The sequence below is a fragment of the Uranotaenia lowii genome, chromosome 1 (genome assembly GCF_029784155.1).
Source record: "Uranotaenia lowii strain MFRU-FL chromosome 1, ASM2978415v1, whole genome shotgun sequence".
NCBI lineage: Eukaryota > Metazoa > Arthropoda > Insecta > Diptera > Culicidae > Uranotaenia > Uranotaenia lowii.
In genome coordinates, this window is record NC_073691.1 from 206,104,379 (window position 1) to 206,124,494 (window position 20,116).

The window sequence follows — 20,116 nt, forward strand, 5'->3', positions numbered from 1 at the left end:
TTCACTTTGAAATTAGTTTCACTTTTTTCGTGATTCAAAAAGGAAGTATGGTTGCTTAGCAACATGACGAAACCCGCGAACGATTGCTTTGATAAGTATGGAGAAAAGCGCAAAGCAAAACTAAACTAAGATGAGTATCCACAAAAAATGCAGATGCTCATATTTCAAATATAAATTCCAATTGCTTAGCTGCACACATAATACAACCGTTCAATCATTCAAATATACGTATATCTGTCAATTTTGTCAATTTTCGTATTCACAGATAAGATTCTCGGGCTTACTTTATGCACAAAGTTGTTAAAAATTTTTGTTTCAATAATAAATTTTACAAAAAAAAAAATTAAAGCTTGATATCCGAGGTTTTTCAATGATACAGTACCTATTTATGAGCATAATTTATTTTGTTGGTAGTTTATAAGAAATCCAATGCATTTATTAATCGCAGCGCACTAATTTGGGCTGCGCACTCATGACTGCGACATTTGTGCGAACTTGTACATTCGTGCGACCTTTCAAATCAATGTAAAATCTGTCGGAGTTCTACACGCTAACCTCTTTTCAGTCAACCTTTGTACGGATAACTGCGACTGCAAAACATCGCACGAAATCGAATTTTCAATGAAAGAGATAATATAGCGATTTTTTTCTCGCGCTAGAGCTTGCCCACAAAAATTTTATCAAACATTTGAAAAAATCATGGAACTTCTTCGAAATTTTAAGGTATTTTTTTTAATATTTTATTGTAAAACTTTTCTTTAATAATACCTAATTAATATCTTTTCAAGATCAAACAAAGGATTCAACGAGGAAAGGTTGGCAAAGATTCACTATTTATATCTTTTATTAAAATTCGTTAGTTTAAAATCAATTGTGCTAAAATCATTGCTTTTATTCTTTTTTTTTTTCAGCATCAAGTATTATATAGCTGAACTGAAAGAATTAACTTTTATTTATTTTCAAAATCAAAATGTTTAAAAATATTCAGCATTTCCTTACAGATTATTTATGATAGCAGGTCAAAAAATAGCTTTAAAATGGACATGATTTCTTTCCAACAATTAATATATTGTGTTGACTTTCAGACGTTTAACCAGGGCCTTGAAACGGTCAAATATTGGTTAGTTACTTGGTCCGGTTTTTTGACTATTTCACCAGTTGACCAGACTGACGATCCAAACTTTTAGATTTGGGATATTTGACAGTCTAGAGTGGATAGGTGAAATTTCGCTAAGTAAACGTCTTCACAGTGCAAACTTGTCAACTAGTATGTGTAAACAAATAATTCAAGATCGTTTAAAAGTGTGATTGAATTTTTTTAAAATTTTCGACCGATCAAAAAATGTGCAGACGAATCTCGTTATTTAAGAAAATTACAATAAATTAAACCTATTCTAGCAATATGTCTGGAAAAACTTAGCATCATTTGGTGTTGAACAAATTTAAGATGATTACAATTATATTAAAAACACTGCATTTCAGGGAATATCTACTGATTTCTCCTTATTTCCCTAAATATCTGAATAAAGGATGATTAATCAATTGCCAGCTCTGCAGGTATAGACACGAGTACGGAATATCTGTCGAAGATTCATAACATTCGAAATGTTATAAATTTTAAAACGGCTGTGCAAGTGCTTGACTTATTCAAACAGAAAACACTTTCACATACACGTAATACATTCATGCCATAACATTTTATACGAAGCCATGGTGCATTTTCCCAATGGATTTGAAATCCCGACTTATTTTTCACAGTTCTTGTTTTCCGAATGTGTTGCCGGCTGAATTCGTAGTGAAAAGAATATATTGTTTTCTATCTTAACGAAAGTTTCCTGAATTAAGATAATTTATAAACCAATAAAAAATCCTGCGGTTGACTTAAATTTTAGCCACTTCATTATTCGCAGTCCATTTCTAGAACAAGAAATCAAGTGCCAGAAACTACCTCAAGCGTCCACCTTCGCTAAAAAAAACAAAACAGAGAAAAAAATTAGCACAGTTCACCCTAGAACCTACTTTACAGAATCTTATCTTTGCCCGGAGCTCAAAGCTAGTTCAGATTTACTACCAGTCACTATCAATTGCACTATTGCAATTAACCAACCAGTCATTATCTGAGCCGGGTTGGTTTATCATCGGAACTCGTTTGTAGCTTGCAGTTTTTGCTGGTTTATTAATGGAGCTAGGTCATGGTGAGTACGTCGTCTGTGGAGAGGTTGAATAATAATGTTATTTTTAACCGAGAAATTAAAACATTTCCAGGATGAACCGGAAGTAGTCCAGTTGAGTCCTCTTTTGGAGAGTAAGGAAAAGCGACAGGTTCATAGCTTCGATGAAGCTCTCAGTGAAGCCGGCTTTGGGAGGGCCCAGATCGTGCTGACCGTGTTATGTGGCTTTGCCGTGATGGCTTCTGCCAATGAGTCGATGGGGATGGGAATCATCCTACCGGCCAGTCAGTGTGATCTGGATCTGGATATGACCCGTAAGGGCTTTGTCGGTGGAGCTGTGTTCTTCGGTGATTGGACCCGTTCGGAAGCGTATCAAAAGCCTTAATAATCAATTCTTTCGTTTGCAGGTATAATGGTGTCTACCTATTACTGGGGTCGCCAGACGGATCTTCGAGGTCGTCATACCGTACTCCGGACTACTCTGGTGGCAGCTTCACTGTTTTCTTTGGCCGGTTCTTTTGTCAACAATTTCTACCTTCTTGTTGTGATACGTTTTATGGTAGGACTCTTCATGTCTGCACCTTCTTCAACGGCCATCGTCTACCTTGGAGAGTTTTGCCCGGCCCATCGACGTTCCCAGATGATAATATATTTGATGGCCATTGCCACTTCGGGTTTTGCCTACGTCGCAGTTATAGCCTGGTGGATTTTGTCTTACGAATGGACCATCAACGTCACCGAAACTTTCATAATTCGTCCTTGGAGACTGCTATTTGTGTTGAACAGTTTACCGGGTTTGATAGCTACCCTCATCCTGTTTTCGTACCCGGAATCTCCTAAGTTTTTGTTGAGTCAAGGGAAACCAGAGGAAGCTTTGGAGGTTCTCCGTTGGATTTACCGCAAGAATAAACGAACGAAAGACCCCTTTCCAGTGCATGAACTAAAGGTCGAGTCCAGACCATATCCCTCGAAAGAAGAAAACCAAGGCGATAAACCGGGATATTTTTCCTCCTTGTATCAACAAGTGGCACCAATTTTCGAAAAACCGAATGGATTCTACCTTCTGATTGCTTCGGTTCAAACGTTTACTGCATACATAACGTGAGTATCAACTTTGGTTTGAGTTAACGAAATTTTGATGAGGTTTCTCCTTTTTAAACTTTTTACAGATACGGTGGTCTCGGAATGTGGTTTCCGCAGATCATGAACCTGCTCTTCTCGGCAGAATCCAAATCGGGAGACAAATTCTGCTCCCTAATTTCGCAGAATTCAGTAAAGCAGAACCCACCCGTCTACAACTCCACTGGACCACCCGAATGCGTGGACGTCCTCCATTCGGAAACCTTCGTGTACACTTTGCTTCTGGGAAGCATTTGCTCGACAGTCGTTATTCTCAACTCCATAATCCTCGGATACTTCACCGATCGAACGATGCTGTACTTCAACATGTTGATCGCGGGATGTGCAGGAATCGCCCTTCAATACATCGCGCAGTCGTACATCGTTGGGGTAATGTTCTGTGTTGAAATCATTACCGGTGCCATTAGTGTGGTGCTTATTCGATCGCTGCAGGTTTCCATTTTTCCTACGCACATCCGTGCTACGGCAATCGCTTTGACGACACTGGTCGGTCGAGTTGGGCAAGCAACGGCAAATGTCGTTGCGGGTGTGCTGCTTGTTCAGTATTGTACGGCGACGTTGTACTTTATAGTTGTGTTACTCTTTTGCAGTGCAGCCTTGAACGTGCTGTATCATAGGTTGGGGAATAAATAATAAGTTTAACACTTGTGTTTCAATTCTAACCGTTTTGTCAACTGTATTACTGGACACGGCGTATTACACGTGATGTTATTAATTAACGAAAAAAGGATTCAAAATTATCTTTTTTGTCGACCGGTTTCGGTCTCGACATTACTCATCTACAGGACGATGTCAGACTTGCTGCTGCAGAAAAATCATTAATGGCAGGGATGGCGTTCTACAATTTTCATTACCTTTTTTTCTTCATAATTTACAATATTGAATTTTTACAACGTTTCTTTTCAAATAATTTCATATTATTAAGAGGAGAAATCACCGTGAATTTGTTTTTTTGGAAATTTTTCTTCCTATGGTCTATCCCTCTATCATTTCAAATCAATAATACTCGCCGATAAAGCCGATCAAAATTTCCAAAAAAAAAATCAAATTTTGAATGCAGTGGTGACGAGTGGCGGTATGTTGTGGTGGGATTTGGTGGCCGCGGCGGTGGCTGGCGGAGAGGGCGAAAAGATGATACCGTGGCAATTAGTGGCAGATATGACTGAAGTGAGGAACATGACTTTTCTTTCAAGCCTCAGGCTTTGGCGATCTGTTCTACTGCATATTCAACGATCCAGTTCGCTTTTTAATTATGTGAGTAAGTCCTCTAAATTGGCTTTAAGGTGAACTTTCAATTGGCGTTTAATATCGTTCTTCCTGGCAGCTTCCAAGAAGAATACCATATTTTGCAGCTTCGCTTAGAACTCATCGGCTGAACGGGAGACACACGCCTTGTCCTACTGAAGGTCGTTCGTTAACTGACGACCGCTCACGACACGGCAGCTTAGCCGTCGTGTGCATGTAGTAAGGACGATGGAGGGAGATTTCCGACTCAGAAAAGATCTATCAGCCGAAAGAGTGTTGAACGCGACCATAGGTTACACATCTCCCCGCTACACAAAGATTAAAAGTCAAAACGAATACATTGTTTTGAAAAATTTCAAACTAGGAATATGCAAACACCAAGAAATTAGATTTCACTTCCTCGATCTTAAACCAAAATTCGGTTGTAAGCACAGTTAACACCTCTTTTTGTGCTTATTGATGTCAATATTCAAATCTATTGTCTCAATGCTCACTCTGAATCAGTTCATTTTCCCCACAGTTTCATATAACGTTTGTAGAAAATTTAAAAGTAAACTAAAGCATTTCCGATTAAAATGAAAATCGATGCCCTGTCCGCACTTTACGTTTTTTGAGTCCAAATCTACAACACAAAGGCTCCACTTTGACACTTTCTTCTTTTCACGTAAGATTCCACCAGGCCGGTCAAAATTTTCACTCAACTCAACTCAACTTAGCACACAAAAGAAGAAAAAAATGTCTCTGTTCAACCGCAACAAAATAATCCTGGCAGGTTTCGCCATTGAGCAGCTTTGCTAAGCTCTCATCGGCTGAACGGGAGACACACGTCCTGCCCTACTGAAGATCGTTCGTTAACTGACGATCGCTCACACGACATGACAGCTTAACCTTCATGTGTGTGCATATAGTAAGGACGTCGCGACGGAGAGAGATTTCCAACTCGGAAAAGGCCTATCAGCAGGGTTGCCAACATTTTTTTCCACAATTCAGGGAGCCTTGAGAAGAAAAATCAGGCAAAATCAGGCAAACATTAAATAGTCAAACTGATGACCTGTTTTCCTTTTCTTACACACAGGTCTAGTTATCTATCATGGTGAAATCACCAATAATGAGTTTGAGACCTTATTTTATAGGTTTATTTAGCTCCATGATTTTTTAAGTTATAAGTACGTACATATGCTCGTGCGTGGGTGTTTGTTCATGTCTTTTCGAAACTGGGCTGGGTAGCCAACCTGGAAACGTCCGGATGGCGAACTTTTTAGGTGATGACTTTTTTTGGTCGCATTAATACATTATCAATGCCAGACACCATTGTGGAAGTATCGAAAGTTTCTACGTTCTATGCTTAATTCCCTGTTTTACATCTATCTTCGTAGAACTACTCACTTTTCAATTACTTGTTAGAACCATTTTCTATCATTTTATCACGAAAGTTCTGAATTTTTGCTGTTTTGTAAAAAAATATCATGTCCAAACTCAAAAGTCTGGAAGTCTGGAAACCTTAAAAATTGTCTGACGAAAGTCTGGCAGATCCAGAAAAAATCTGCCCATCGACTCGGGATTTTACCCGAGCGCGCACATGGTCTTTATTTGATCGTTAATAGTGGCAAACCCGAAGTAATCGACCATGTGCGTGCTCGGCTAAATCCCGAGTCGATGAGTGGTGATAGTAGGTTTTCCAACCTTTAGTTAAAAAAAATCAGGAACGTATGAAATAAAAATCAGGATACATTAGAGTAACGGAAATCTCTGTCAAAGTGAGGACCTTATTTTTGATCATCGCTCCATATTTTGATCACATTCACATAAATCAGGGGAAAACTAGGGCTTATCATGTTGTCAGGCTGAGCCTCTAAAAAGCAGGCAAATCCTGAAAAAACAGGCACCTTGGTAACTCTGCCTATCAGCCGAGAGAGTGTCGTACTCGCGACATCTGAGAAATAACGATCCTGACATAGAAGTGCTCGTAGGACAATGAAGTGTCGTCAGCAAAAAATCTTGGTTTGTCATTCAGGGGTAGTTTATGTCAAATCATTGACATGTAGGATAAACAGTAGGGGTCCCAAATTGCTGCCTTGAGAAGCTCCAACGGGAAGGTTATCAATGTCACTTGACATGGCTGATTGTTTTGGACAAACTGCTTCGTATTTGTAAGGTACACCCCTGATTCCATATGTCTCCAGTTAGTATTGAAAGTTTTTTTTTTTTCAAATCCAGGAACAGTAGTACACCCATGGACTTCCGGTTATCCAAAGCGTTGTGGATCTCATCAACAAGCTCAGTTGCTGCTGTAATGTACTTGAGCCTTTCCGGAATCCACACTGACGGCTGTACGTTAGGTTGTTCTGTTTTAGAAATTGTAGAACACGGGCTGCAAGGAGTAGTTCCAGCATTTTACTAAACACTGATAAACTCGATACTGGGCGAAAGTTGCTACCATTCGTCTATTTTCCTTGTTTGTGAATCGGAACAACGCGTGCTGTTTTGAGGAACTCCGGAAGTTCGCCTGTCCAAATACAGTCGTTGAAAAGGTCTTTGATCTACGAGGCCAAATCTTTGTGATAAGTTTTGACGAATTGTGCTGAGATACCATCTGGTCCTGGACTCTTTGAAGAGTCGAGTTTGTTTATTAAAACAGTAACTTCCTGCTCTGTTATCGGATGTAGGTATATTTGGATATATACTGTTTCGGTTTCCGAATGATAGAGTGTCATTTTTCTGAGCACTTCCTGGAATTGTAGAGGCCAGTTGTGTTCCAATGTTGCAGAAATAATTGTTCAGTGCATTTGCAACCGATTTGCCTTCTTCTCTGAGTGTTCCATTAAATTCTATTTTGATGGTTTTGTTCTGTGGTGCATTCCATCCTACCAGTTTGTTCAAATTTTCTCCACTTGTTTTTTTTTCTCCAGTTTGTTGATTTGATTTTTGAATATTTGCTTTTTTATCCATCTTATCGATTTTCAATTCTGATATTCTTTCACCAAGAATTTACATTTTCACCGATATGCCGAAAATAAATTTACGAAAATCAATTGAAACTGTGGTTAACTTATCTTAGAGAAAATTTTGCATTTGTATCAGAAAAATTGTGGGTTCGCCACTTGGCGTCGGTATTGCGAACCTGTTGAAGTTGAAGAAAAAAATTAGCCAGAAAATGATCGAACTTTTGTTCTAAGTGTCCTGTCAGTATGATCAGTGGTTTAACTTTGTACAAAATCTTTTGGCCCGCGGTGTAAAATCCTCGAGATAAAAACAGAAGAAAATTTTCAATTGCAACTTCCGCTGAATCCAAAATTCACTTACCTAATAATGTTCCAAAAGAGCTTCGAAGCTGCAACCTGATTTTCGTTGTCAGAATGTTGGGTAGATATGAACAACAGAATATTAAAAAGCTAGATTGCTTTGATTAAAAACAAGCTCGATTTGTATCAATGAGGTTTAAAGAGAGGTGATGAGAAAGAAACGTTGCAGACGTTTTCTTGCGGAAGTGCAATAGTGTGTGTGTGTACACAGTTTGGGTTTGTACAAACTGGCCGGATTTGAATCACATTTGAAATATTTTATATTTTAATTTTTCTCATTTTGACAGTAATCGAGCCAGATGAAAAAAAAGTTAAGTTTATCCATTTATCGTTAGCAAATGTCATAAAATATGTATATATGAAATAAAATCAAAAGTTTTATTTTTTTTTTTATTTCATTTCTTTTCTCCCTTTTTTCGTTTCTACTTAATTACAATTTATGTTAAACAAGTTTTTCAGTAAGTTAAATTCAATTCGGTTATTACTAATTCTACATAATATCTCATGCGTTACAAGAGGTTGCATCTTTGATCAACAAGATCAAGACATTAATTTCTAGCATTATTCTTCATTTCTTCATTAAAATACTTTGTATCATAATCACAGCTTTTTTAAGTTTTTTTTCTCGATTTTTACGACATTTCTCGCAATCAACTGGCTGTTTTGGTGGGCAATAAAAACGTAACTCCAGAACAAACCAGCAGTAGACAGCTCAGTGCGTAGAACGTCATCAGGCAGTTCTGAACCATCAATAGTCCAATAACGGAACTGGCCACAAAGCAGCTGAGCCGTCCGACCATGTTGATGAGAGATGCGGCCATCCCGTTGACGTGGGTCGGGAAAAGCGTCACGGCCAACCCGTTAACGAGCGTTACTCCAATACCGGCAAACATAATTTGGGCACAGAACAGAACGGCTACCAGATAGCTATTGGTGACATACTGCAGCAAAATTCCGGAAGTGGCCGAGACGGCCATATTGACGATCATCATCGTTTTAGCGTGGACTTTCCCCAAAATCAGGGAAATTGTTAAACAAAAGCAGCACGAAAAGCATCCGAGCAAAAGGGTAAACATGAACGTTTCCGGTTGCACATGCTTGATACAGGAAGGAGCTGAAATGGTTTGATTCGATGCAGTGTTTTCCTCCAAAATGGAACAAATCTGCAGCTCTTCGTCCGAAGGATTTCCCGAAACTATTTTGTTCATGATCTGAGGGAACCACAAGCCAAGGCCTCCATAACTGTTGAAGAAAAAATGATTTAATATGCATTTTTGAACAATGAAATTGGAACTTACATGGCAAAAGCGCTTAAGCTTTGTACGCAGCACACCAGGAAATAGATCAAATATGGCATTTTTAGCAACGGGATAGTTTGATCTTTCATAGATGTTAGAATACCTATGAGGCCAGGTTTGTACTCGCTTTTCATTCCATCGTTCAGCGGGGCCAGTTTGTCAACCAGGAATTCTTCATCATCGCTCGAAGATCCCTTGTTAATTTTATGAACCCAACGGAGAACTTCCAGAGCTTCCTGCGAACGCCCTTGGGATAACAGGAACTTGGGGCTTTCTGGATAGAAACAGTAGGCAATTCCTGCTAAAAGACCGGGAATGGTGTAGATGATGAACAACAGACGCCATGGTTTGAAGATTATCTCGCCAAACAGTGGAAGTTCCCAGTCGAAAGACAGCATCAACCATCCATTAACTACGAGTTGAAGAACACTATTGTTACGAATTAATAGTCTTTGAAGGGTTTAATGAAACTCACGTGCAACGTAGCAGATGGCCATCGATCCCATGATATTGGCATAGGAAATCATCTGAACTCGTCTATGCAGGGGGCAGAACTCGCCAAAGTATGCGTAAACCGTGGCCGATGGGGCAGAAATGCATACTCCGGTTATGAACCGGAGAACGATCAGCGTTGTGAAGTCGTTGGCAAAGCTGGACGCAACCGAACAAACGGCCACCATTAGAAGGCCATTTCTGACCACCACCTTACGACCTCGGGTATCCGCCTGGTAGCCCCAGAAGTAGGATGAGGCCATTATTCCTGATTTGAAAAAAGTTGTCAGAAAATTTGATAACAATCCGCGGTTATTGAGTCTCACCCAAAAATATCGCTCCACCGAGAAGTCCCTTCTGCCCGGGATCAAGCTGTAGATCACAATCACTAGCTGGTAGTATGATACTTAAGCCCATGGCTTCGTTGACCGTTGCCATCATGGAACATCCGGTAAGAAACAGCAATATCAGTTGAGCTCGTCCGAAGCCAGCCAGTTCCAGTGCCTCATCGAAGGTAGCCTTAAGCAAGGTCTTCTTCGGAGGCACTTTTTCCACCGTAAAAATTGTATGATCGTAGGCCATGGTCACTTCCTTTTGGTTTCTTCAACCCTATCGACTGATCTCACTCCCTTCGAACGCGCAAATGGTGCACGTTGTCTGGTCGCATCGCGTAAATATCTCTTTTAAACGGGCAGCAGGCAGCGATAGTAATCTCCTTAGCTTATCAGTTTCCGAATCAACAGTAGTCGCAGCGCAGCATCCATCCCTTTACATCGTGGCTTATCATGTGTATGTGGGGAAAGCGAATCGTAGAATCTGGTAATGACTTTGCATAAACGTACGCGGATCGTGTGGCTTAAACAGGTGATCGAGATAGTTACGAAGCGCGCCGCTGAAGTGGTGTGTGTTTGTCTAGCTAAAATGTGACCTATTTACTTTGGGTGTACTACATACTTGGAAGATTTTCTGTCTGTGTGTATGGACGGGTTAAAAAATAAAATTGGTGACGTAATGTGTTGAAAAAACATTAACGGTTCAAGTTTCAAAATGTACGAAAAAGGCTCGATAATTTTTCAATTTTTTTCCATTATAAATATATTTTCTAATCGAGAAGAGAGAAGAAAAATAAGAAAAACACAAGCTAAAGATTCAATTGATGAAAGATTTTGCAGCTGTTGAAGCGCTTTTTTTGTATTTTTAAACTTTTAACAATGATCATATTTGACAAATTTTCTTTAATTTTGACAATTTTTTCAATTTTGACAAGTTTGCCAATTTTGACAGCTTTGACAGTTTGAACAATTTTGTCAATATTAACAATTTTCACGATTTTGATCATTTTGATCATTTTGACACATTTGACAATTTTGACAACTTTGACAGTTTTGACAATTTTGATAATTTTGAAATGTTTGACAATTTTGACAATTTTGATAATTTTGAAATGTTTGACAATTTTGACAATTTTGACAATTTTGACAATTTTGACAATTTTGACAATTTTGACAATTTTGACAATTTTGACAATTTTGACAATTTTGACAATTTTGACAATTTTGACAATTTTGACAATTTTGGCAATTTTGACAATTTTGACAATTTTGACAATTTTGACAATTTTGACAATTTTGACAATTTTGACAATTTTGACAATTTTGACAATTTTGACAATTTTGACAATTTTGACAATTTTGACAATTTTGACAATTTTGACAATTTTGACAATTTTGACAATTTTGACAATTTTGACAATTTTGACAATTTTGACAATTTTGACAATTTTGACAATTTTGACAATTTTGACAATTTTGACAATTTTGACAATTTTGACAATTTTGACAATTTTGACAATTTTGACAATTTTGACAATTTTGACAATTTTGACAATTTTGACAATTTTGACAATTTTGACAATTTTGACAATTTTGACAATTTTGACAATTTTGACAATTTTGACAATTTTGACAATTTTGACAATTTTGACAATTTTGACAATTTTGACAATTTTGACAATTTTGACAATTTTGACAATTTTGACAATTTTGACAATTTTGACAATTTTGACAATTTTGACAATTTTGACAATTTTTGACATTTTTGACATTTTTGACATTTTTGACAATTTTGACAATTTTGACAATTTTGACAATTTTGACAATTTTGACAATTTTGACAATTTTGACAATTTTGACAATTTTGACAATTTTGACAATTTTGACAATTTTGACAATTTTGACAATTTTGACAATTTTGACAATTTTGACAATTTTGACAATTTTGACAATTTTGACAATTTTGACAATTTTGACAATTTTGACAATTTTGACAATTTTGACAATTTTGACAATTTTGACAATTTTGACAATTTTGACAATTTTGACAATTTTGACAATTTTGACAATTTTGACAATTTTGACAATTTTGACAATTCTGACAATTTTGACAATTTTGACAATTTTGACAATTTTGACAATTTTGACAATTTTGACAATTTTGACAATTTTGACAATTTTGACAATTTTGACAATTTTGACAATTTTGACATTTTTGACAATTTTGACAATTTTGACAATGTTGTATTGATTTTCTTTTCTGAAATCGGCACTGCAGTCTATTTTCGAAAAGATGATTGATTTTGAAAAAGCCGTTTGTTCAGTCTTTCAAAATCACCGTTGAAAAGTTCTGTGAGATAGTTTTAAAATTCAGCATTATTTTCAATTATTGGTAAGATTAGTTTAGAAATAACATTATAAAAATATCAATTAACGAAATCAAATAGTTCGAACAGGAAAACCTACTACTGTACCAGACATTAGTCTTCACAAAAGCCACATAAAGATGACTATATTTTTTCCCTGAGGATGAGACCAACCCAGTCTCGAAACGTTGGATGAAATAAAATAATCATCTTTTCGAAAATAGACTGCAGTGCCGATTTCAGAAAAGAAAATCAATACAACATCAACAAAAACCAGTCGAAATCTGAACAAAATTTTGACAATTTTGACAATTTTGACAATTTTGACAATTTTGACAATTTTGACAATTTTGACAATTTTGACAATTTTGACAATTTCGACAATTTTGACAATTTTGACAATTTTGACAATTTTGACAATTTTGACAATTTTGACAATTTTGACAATTTTGACAATTTTGACAATTTTGACAATTTTGACAATTTTGACAATTTTGACAATTTTTGACTATTTTGACAATTTTGACAATTTTGACAATTTTGACAATTTTGACAATTTTGACAATTTTGACAATTTTGACAATTTTGACAATTTTGACAATTTTAACAATTTTGACAATTTTGACAATTTTGACAATTTTGACAATTTTGACAATTTTGACAATTTTGACAATTTTGACAATTTTGATGATGATGAAAACGAGATTTGCAGAGAGGCGCTAGATTGGAATCCAGAAGGCCATCGAAGAGGAGGCAGACCCAGAAATTCGTGGCGGCGAAGCCTAGCCGCTGAAATCCGAACTGTCGACGAGAGTCTTGACTGGGACCAGGTGAAGACGCTGGCTCCGGATCGTCAACAGTGGAGGTCTTTTACCACGGCCCTATGCACCGGAGGATCGGCGCGGGATCGTTAAGTAAGTAAGTAAGTGACAATTTTGACAATTTTGACAATTTTGACAATTTTGACAATTTTGACAATTTTGACAATTTTGATAATTTTGACAATTTTGACAATTTTGACAATTTTGACAATTTTGACAATTTTGACAATTTTGACAATTTTGACAATTTTGACAATTTTGACAATTTTGACAATTTTGACAATTTTGACAATTTTGACAATTTTGACAATTTTGACAATTTTGACAATTTTGACAATTTTGACAATTTTGACAATTTTGACAATTTTGACAATTTTGACAATTTTGACAATTTTGACAATTTTGACAATTTTGACAATTTTGACAATTTTGACAATTTTGACAATTTTGACAATTTTGACAATTTTGACAATTTTGACAATTTTGACAATTTTGACAATTTTGACAATTTTGACAATTTTGACAATTTTGACAATTTTGACAATTTTGACAATTTTGACAATTTTGACAATTTTGACAATTTTGACAATTTTGACAATTTTGACAATTTTGAAAATTTTGAAAATTTTGACAATTTTGACAATTTTGACAATTTTGACAATTTTGACAATTTTGACAATTTTGACAATTTTGACAATTTTGACAATTTTGACAATTTTGACAATTTTGACAATTTTGACAATTTTGACAATTTTGACAATTTTGACAATTTTGACAATTTTGACAAATTTGACAAATTTGACGATTTTGGCAATTTTGACAATTTTGACAATTTTGACAATTTTGACAATTTTGACAATTTTGACAATTTTGACAAATTTGACGATTTTGGCAATTTTGACAATTATGACAATTTTGACAATTTTGAAAATTTTGACAATTTTGACAATTTTGACAATTTTTACAATTTTGACAATTTTGACAATTTTGACAATTTTGACAATTTTGACAATTTTGACAATTTTGACAATTTTGACAATTTTGACAATTTTGACAATTTTGACAATTTTGACAATTTTGACAATTTTGACAATTTTGACAAATTTGACGATTTTGGCAATTTTGACAATTATGACAATTTTGACAATTATGACAATTTTGACAATTTTGACAATTTTGACAATTTTGACAATTTTGACAATTTTGACAATTTTGACAATTTTGACAATTTTGACAATTTTGAAAATTTTGACAATTTTGACAATTTTGACAGTTTTGACAATTTTGACAATTTTGACAATTTTGACAATTTTGACAATTTTGACAATTTTGACAATTTTGACAATTTTGACAATTTTGACAATTTTGACAATTTTGACAATTTTGACAATTTTGACAATTTTGACAATTTTGACAATTTTGACAATTTTGACAATTTTGACAATTTTGACAATTTTGACAATTTTGACAATTTTGACAATTTTGACAATTTTGACAATTTTGACAATTTTGACAATTTTGACAATTTTGACAATTTTGACAATTTTGACAATTTTGACAATTTTGACAATTTTGACAATTTTGACAATTTTGACAATTTTGACAATTTTGACAATTTTGGCAATTTTGACAATTTTGACAATTTTGACAATTTTGACAATTTTGACAATTTTGACAATTTTGACAATTTTGACAATTTTGACAATTTTGACAATTTTGACAATTTTGACAATTTTGACAATTTTGACAATTTTGACAATTTTGACAATTTTGACAATTTTGACAATTTTGACAATTTTGACAATTTTGACAATTTTGACAATTTTGACAATTTTGACAATTTTGACAATTTTGACAATTTTGACAATTTTGACAATTTTGACAATTTTGACAATTTTGACAATTTTGACAATTTTGACAATTTTGACAATTTTGACAATTTTGACAATTTTGACAATTTTGACAATTTTTGACATTTTTGACAATTTTGACAATTTTGACAATTTTGACAATTTTGACAATTTTGACAATTTTGACAATTTTGACAATTTTGACAATTTTGACAATTTTGACAATTTTAACAATTTTGACAATTTTGACAGTTTTGACAATTTGACAATTTTGACAGTTTTGACAATTTTGACAATTTTGACAATTTTGACAATTTTGACAATTTTGACAATTTTGACAATTTTGACAATTTTGGCAATTTTGACAATTTTGACAATTTTGACAATTTTGACAATTTTGACAATTTTGACAATTTTGACAATTTTGACAATTTTGACAATTTTGACAATTTTGACAATTTTGACAATTTTGACAATTTTGACAATTTTGACAATTTTGACAATTTTGACAATTTTGACAATTTTGACAATTTTGACAATTTTGACAATTTTGACAATTTTGACAATTTTGACAATTTTGACAATTTGACAATTTTGACAGTTTTGACAATTTTGACAATTTTGACAATTTTGACAATTTTGACAATTTTGACAATTTTGACAATTTTGACAATTTTGACAATTTTGACAATTTTGACAATTTTGACAATTTTGACAATTTTGACAATTTTGACAATTTTGACAATTTTGACAATTTTGACAATTTTGACAATTTTGACAATTTTGACAATTTTGACAATTTTGACAATTTTGACAATTTTGACAATTTTGACAATTTTGACAATTTTGACAATTTTGACAATTTTGACAATTTTGACAATTTTGACAATTTTGACAATTTTGACAATTTTGACAATTTTGACAATTTTGACAATTTTGACAATTTTGACAATTTTGACAATTTTGACAATTTTGACAATTTTGACAATTTTGACAATTTTTGACAATTTTGACAATTTTGACAATTTTGACAATTTTGACAATTTTGACAATTTTGACAATTTTAACAATTTTGACAATTTTGACAATTTTGACAATTTTGACAATTTTGACAATTTTGACAATTTTGACAATTTTGACAATTTTGACAATTTTGACAATTTTGACAATTTTGACAATTTTGACAATTTTGACAATTTTGACAATTTTGACAATTTTCACAATTTTCACAATTTTCACAATTTTGACAATTTTCACATTTTTGACAATTTTGGACAATTTTGACAATTTTGACAATTTTGACAATTTTGACAATTTTGACAATTTTTACAATTTTGACAATTTTTACAATTTTGACAGTTTTGACAATTTTGACAATTGAAGCATTGTTCATAATTTCTTAATGACGACGTTGTTGAGTTACAGTAATTTTGGATGTCAGGTACAATGTCGAAAGGACGAAAGAGAAAAAAAAATGATTCGAACCCATGTGTAAGTTGTATTGCAATCGTTGATTTTATTTTAGCTTAAAAATTGTTTAATGAATCGAAGTTTCTTATTGATATAACAAAAGATCTTTTCTAAACTCATGGCAACAGTAAAGAAGCCGCCGAGCAAACCAGCAGTAATCCACTGAGTAGATAGAAAGTCAACGGACAATCCTGTCGTATCATCAACCCAATGACGGCACTCGCCGCGAAGCAGCTAAACCGGCCAACGACGTTGATCAACGCAACAGCCATTCCTGTGACATGCGTTGGAAACAGTGAAACGGCTAACCCGTTTACCAGCAACACTCCTATACCGGCGAACAGAATCTCGACGCAGAAGAGCAGAGCTACCGCGTAACTGTTGGACACGAATTGCAATACAATACCGGCTACTCCAGCAATCGCCATGTTGACGATCAACATCGATTTGGTGTGGAAGCGTCCGAGCATCAGAGACATGAAGAAGCTAACGCAGGCAGCAAACAGGCCGAGCATTGCGGTGAAAAGGAAAGTTTCCTGTTGAACGTGTTCGATGCATTGAGGAGCGGCGGTGTGTTCCGTTGAAGAAGCGTTGACGTTATTGACTTGCAGTATAGAACAAATTGGTTGGGTAGCACTGTCCGATACTACTTTGTTCATGATCTGGGGAAACCACAGTCCAAGTCCCCCGTATCTGTGAGGTGATTTTAAATTGAAATGATTAAAATTTCAAAACTATAATTTGAATTTAAACTTACATAGAGAAAGCGCCCAAAGCTTCAAGGCAGCATATGAAGAAATACAGAACTGAAGGGCACTTCAGCAGCGGTATCGTTTGATCTTTCATTGATTTGAGAATACCCATCAGACCTGGTTTGTAGTGCACTCGAGCGCTGTCGTCAAGAGATGCTAACGATGTGACTGGGAAGGCTTCTGTACTATTGCCGCCTTTGTTGACCTTATGGATCCAACGCAAGACATCCAGAGCCTCCTGAGATCGTGATTGCGAAAGTAGAAACTTTGGACTCTCCGGGCAAAATAGAAAAGCTATGCCTGTCAGCAGGCCAGGAATAGTGTAAACAATGAACAACAAACGCCATGGTTTGAACACTAATCCAAAGATGACGAACGACCAGTTGTAGCTAAGGAGCCACCAACCGATGCCTGTTGGAGAAGTTGAAGCTTCGTTTGCAAACATGTTGATGGTTTTAAACATGGATCTCACCTGCGATGAAAATAATACCAACCGAACCTATAATCGAAGCGTAGGACAACATCTGGACACGTCGCTTGGGTGGACAGAACTCACCAAAGTAGGCGTACACCGTTGAATTAGGCGCTGACAGGAAGACACCGGTGAGTAGCCGCAGACACATCATCGAGGTGAAATCGTTCGTAAAACTTGAAGCGACCGAACAGATTGACACAATGAAGAGAGCATATTGTATAACGATCTTTCGTCCTCGGGTATCCGCCTGGTAGCCCCAAAAATAGGAAGACGCCATCACGCCTTGAAAGGTTAGAATTATATAAGTTTCAACTGGTGGTTACAAAAAACTTAAGTGGTAACAACCCAGGAAAATTGCTCCTCCGATCATGCCCTTTTCCCCCGGATCCATGAGTAGGTCACAATCACTGGCCGGGAGAATTATGCTGATGCCCATGGATTCGATTATGCTTGCCATCATTGTGCAACCAGACAGAAACGTCAGGATAATTTGAGCCCGTCCGAACCCGGCCAATTCAAGAGCTTCTTCGAAAGTGTGCGTCCGTTTGCTATCGATTTCCTGCTTGACTTTCTCCACGGTGAATATTGCACTTTGACGCATTTTTGAAATCAGGTACGTTAATTAGAATTAAGAAATGTACTACGCGGCACAACTTCTCAAGGTAGAATAACGAACGTAGGTCGTTGAAGTCCTCCGCCATGCGGACGTAAAATCCGAAATGTTGTGATAAAACTCGCTCTTATCATGCGAACTGTCATAAACGGCCAGAATCGTTTCACAACGGTGACTCGGAAGAACCGTTTGGAGATTTATGGCTCATCCACAATAACCATCTCTTGTTGTATGTAATTTAGGGTGGAACGAACAAGCTGTTCAAGTATTTTAGCCTCGTTGTCTATGCCGACTTCCAAAATCAAAATTATCTTATCGGAGAAATTGTCCGTTTCTAGATGCGGTAGAATTTACATCCTCTTTCAGCTTATAGTAGGAAGGAACTAGAGGAAAACGCAAATTCTTATTTATTAAGTCCCAGCAAGTGACTTCCAATAGCTGTGAGAAAAATTTATCAAATGCTACAAGCAAATGCAACAATCATCATGACAAGAAGTCGGTGCTATAAGAGGTTGTAATATTTAAGACTAATGTCTCCATCGTTTATTGCCCCTTGTAATCGCATTAATTCTCTCATCCGGGTACGCGGTTCGATTCGAACCCGGTGAACCGGAATTGTAGATCGTAGTACAACGAACGTACCGAATAAGAAAAAAACTCATGTTTGTTCGGCACTTTTGCTGCATGGACGATCATCAATCGACGACGACGACGACAGTAGCACCCGAGATTTATGATTAATTGGGCTTTTCTCCGCTAGTGCTTTTTTTTTCTTCAATACTTCATTGAGCTGAGCAGCGCCCATTCAATCGGTGCTTAACAGTGGCAATTGAGCTTATTTTTCCCGAAGTAATAATAATCACTGAGCAGCAGACATTCAGATGATTGATGCTGGGCTCAGACCGGTGATTTGCGACAAATATGTTTATTGTATTTTTTTGTGATTTACAAGCTCAATCGAGTAAAAAGTGCTTCTCTTATTGACAACTCGGAATCATCATTTCGATACTCAACTTAGGTTTAAAACCTAATTGAGACTGAGCTTTTCAACGTTAACGCTGCCCATGATGATTACAATGTATGGAGTTGCAAACTCACATAATCACCCGACAAATCGATTCCATGTTGTCGGGTGGGAAGGAAAGTAGAGAATTACAAATTATGCAAATTTCGAAATCTTAACTCATCAGACAGACAGCAGAAGCAAAACGAGCGACTTGTTCTCGACTCGTTCTGTCTTAGTCTGACTGAGGTGGTAATTGACGACGGACGCTGGAATGAACAATGCGTCAATTTATGATAATTTTCAATTGGCGATTAGAGAACGAACATGAGTGAGCACTTGCACTCATTATTGGTGCAGGTGCAGTTTATGTTTCGATGAGCTGAATCAGAAGCCGGCCTGAATTGTGAACGAATTGTGAACCATCAATGGCTTGGGACTTGGAAAATGAGCTGTCTGACGAATCCATGATTAACAAGATGATTGCGTTTGGAAATAAATTAGAGAAAAAAGCTTATAGCTTTGCTGTAAAGAAACTTTGAAGTTTGCATCAATATACACGTTAAGTACGTGGATAAAATAATATATAAAGAATGTAAATTTTCTACAAGTTCCAGAACATTTCATTGCTATCAGAGTGTAGCAGTTGAGCAATTTTGAGAGCTTGATCGCTCCAGCTGCGGTCGGCTTTTGAACCATAATTCCCAATCAGGGATCGTGATTACCGATCACGAATACCGACAGAGGACGGCTAGCTTTTTTTAAATCCAGGTAACGGCTTGCTTG

General features: G+C 35.9%; 2 protein-coding genes across 2 annotated transcripts; one reads left to right on the forward strand and one right to left on the reverse strand.

Annotated features, from left to right (window-relative positions):
- Positions 1-2,061: 2,061 nt before the first annotated feature.
- LOC129739738 (synaptic vesicle glycoprotein 2C-like) lies at positions 2,062-3,951 on the forward strand. The gene is made up of 4 exons (XM_055731243.1): positions 2,062-2,195; positions 2,266-2,518; positions 2,579-3,272; positions 3,341-3,951. Exons 1-4 carry the CDS (start codon positions 2,193-2,195, stop codon positions 3,942-3,944), a joined length of 1,554 nt encoding a protein of 517 aa, XP_055587218.1. The 5' UTR covers positions 2,062-2,192; the 3' UTR covers positions 3,945-3,951.
- A 4,318-nt stretch (positions 3,952-8,269) lies between these two features.
- LOC129738321 (uncharacterized) lies at positions 8,270-18,365 on the reverse strand. Its single transcript, XM_055729504.1, has 8 exons — positions 18,060-18,365; positions 17,712-17,996; positions 17,245-17,650; positions 16,611-17,180; positions 9,975-10,249; positions 9,632-9,916; positions 9,157-9,568; positions 8,270-9,100 (listed from the first exon to the last, which is right to left on the reverse strand). The coding sequence occupies exons 1-8, from the start codon at positions 18,313-18,315 to the stop codon at positions 8,509-8,511; spliced, it is 3,081 nt and encodes a 1,026-aa protein (XP_055585479.1). The 5' UTR covers positions 18,316-18,365; the 3' UTR covers positions 8,270-8,508.
- Between the last annotated feature and the right edge of the window lie 1,751 nt (positions 18,366-20,116).

What these genes read in the sequence shown, in the direction of transcription:
- LOC129739738 (XM_055731243.1), top strand. An exon ending in CGGTGGAGCTGTGTTCTTCG is followed by an intron (nt 2,519 to 2,578) that starts GTGATTGGACCC and finishes TTTCGTTTGCAG; the next exon opens with GTATAATGGTGTCTACCTAT. An exon ending in ACGTTTACTGCATACATAAC is followed by an intron (nt 3,273 to 3,340) that starts GTGAGTATCAAC and finishes AACTTTTTACAG; the next exon opens with ATACGGTGGTCTCGGAATGT.
- LOC129738321 (XM_055729504.1), bottom strand. Translation starts at nt 18,315, where the DNA reads ATGCGTCAAAGTGCAATATTCACCGTGGAGAAAGTCAAGCAGGAAATC. An exon ending in CGGAGGAGCAATTTTCCTGG is followed by an intron (nt 17,997 to 18,059) that starts GTTGTTACCACT and finishes TAACCTTTCAAG; the next exon opens with GCGTGATGGCGTCTTCCTAT. An exon ending in GCTTTGGGCGCTTTCTCTAT is followed by an intron (nt 17,181 to 17,244) that starts GTAAGTTTAAAT and finishes ATCACCTCACAG; the next exon opens with ATACGGGGGACTTGGACTGT.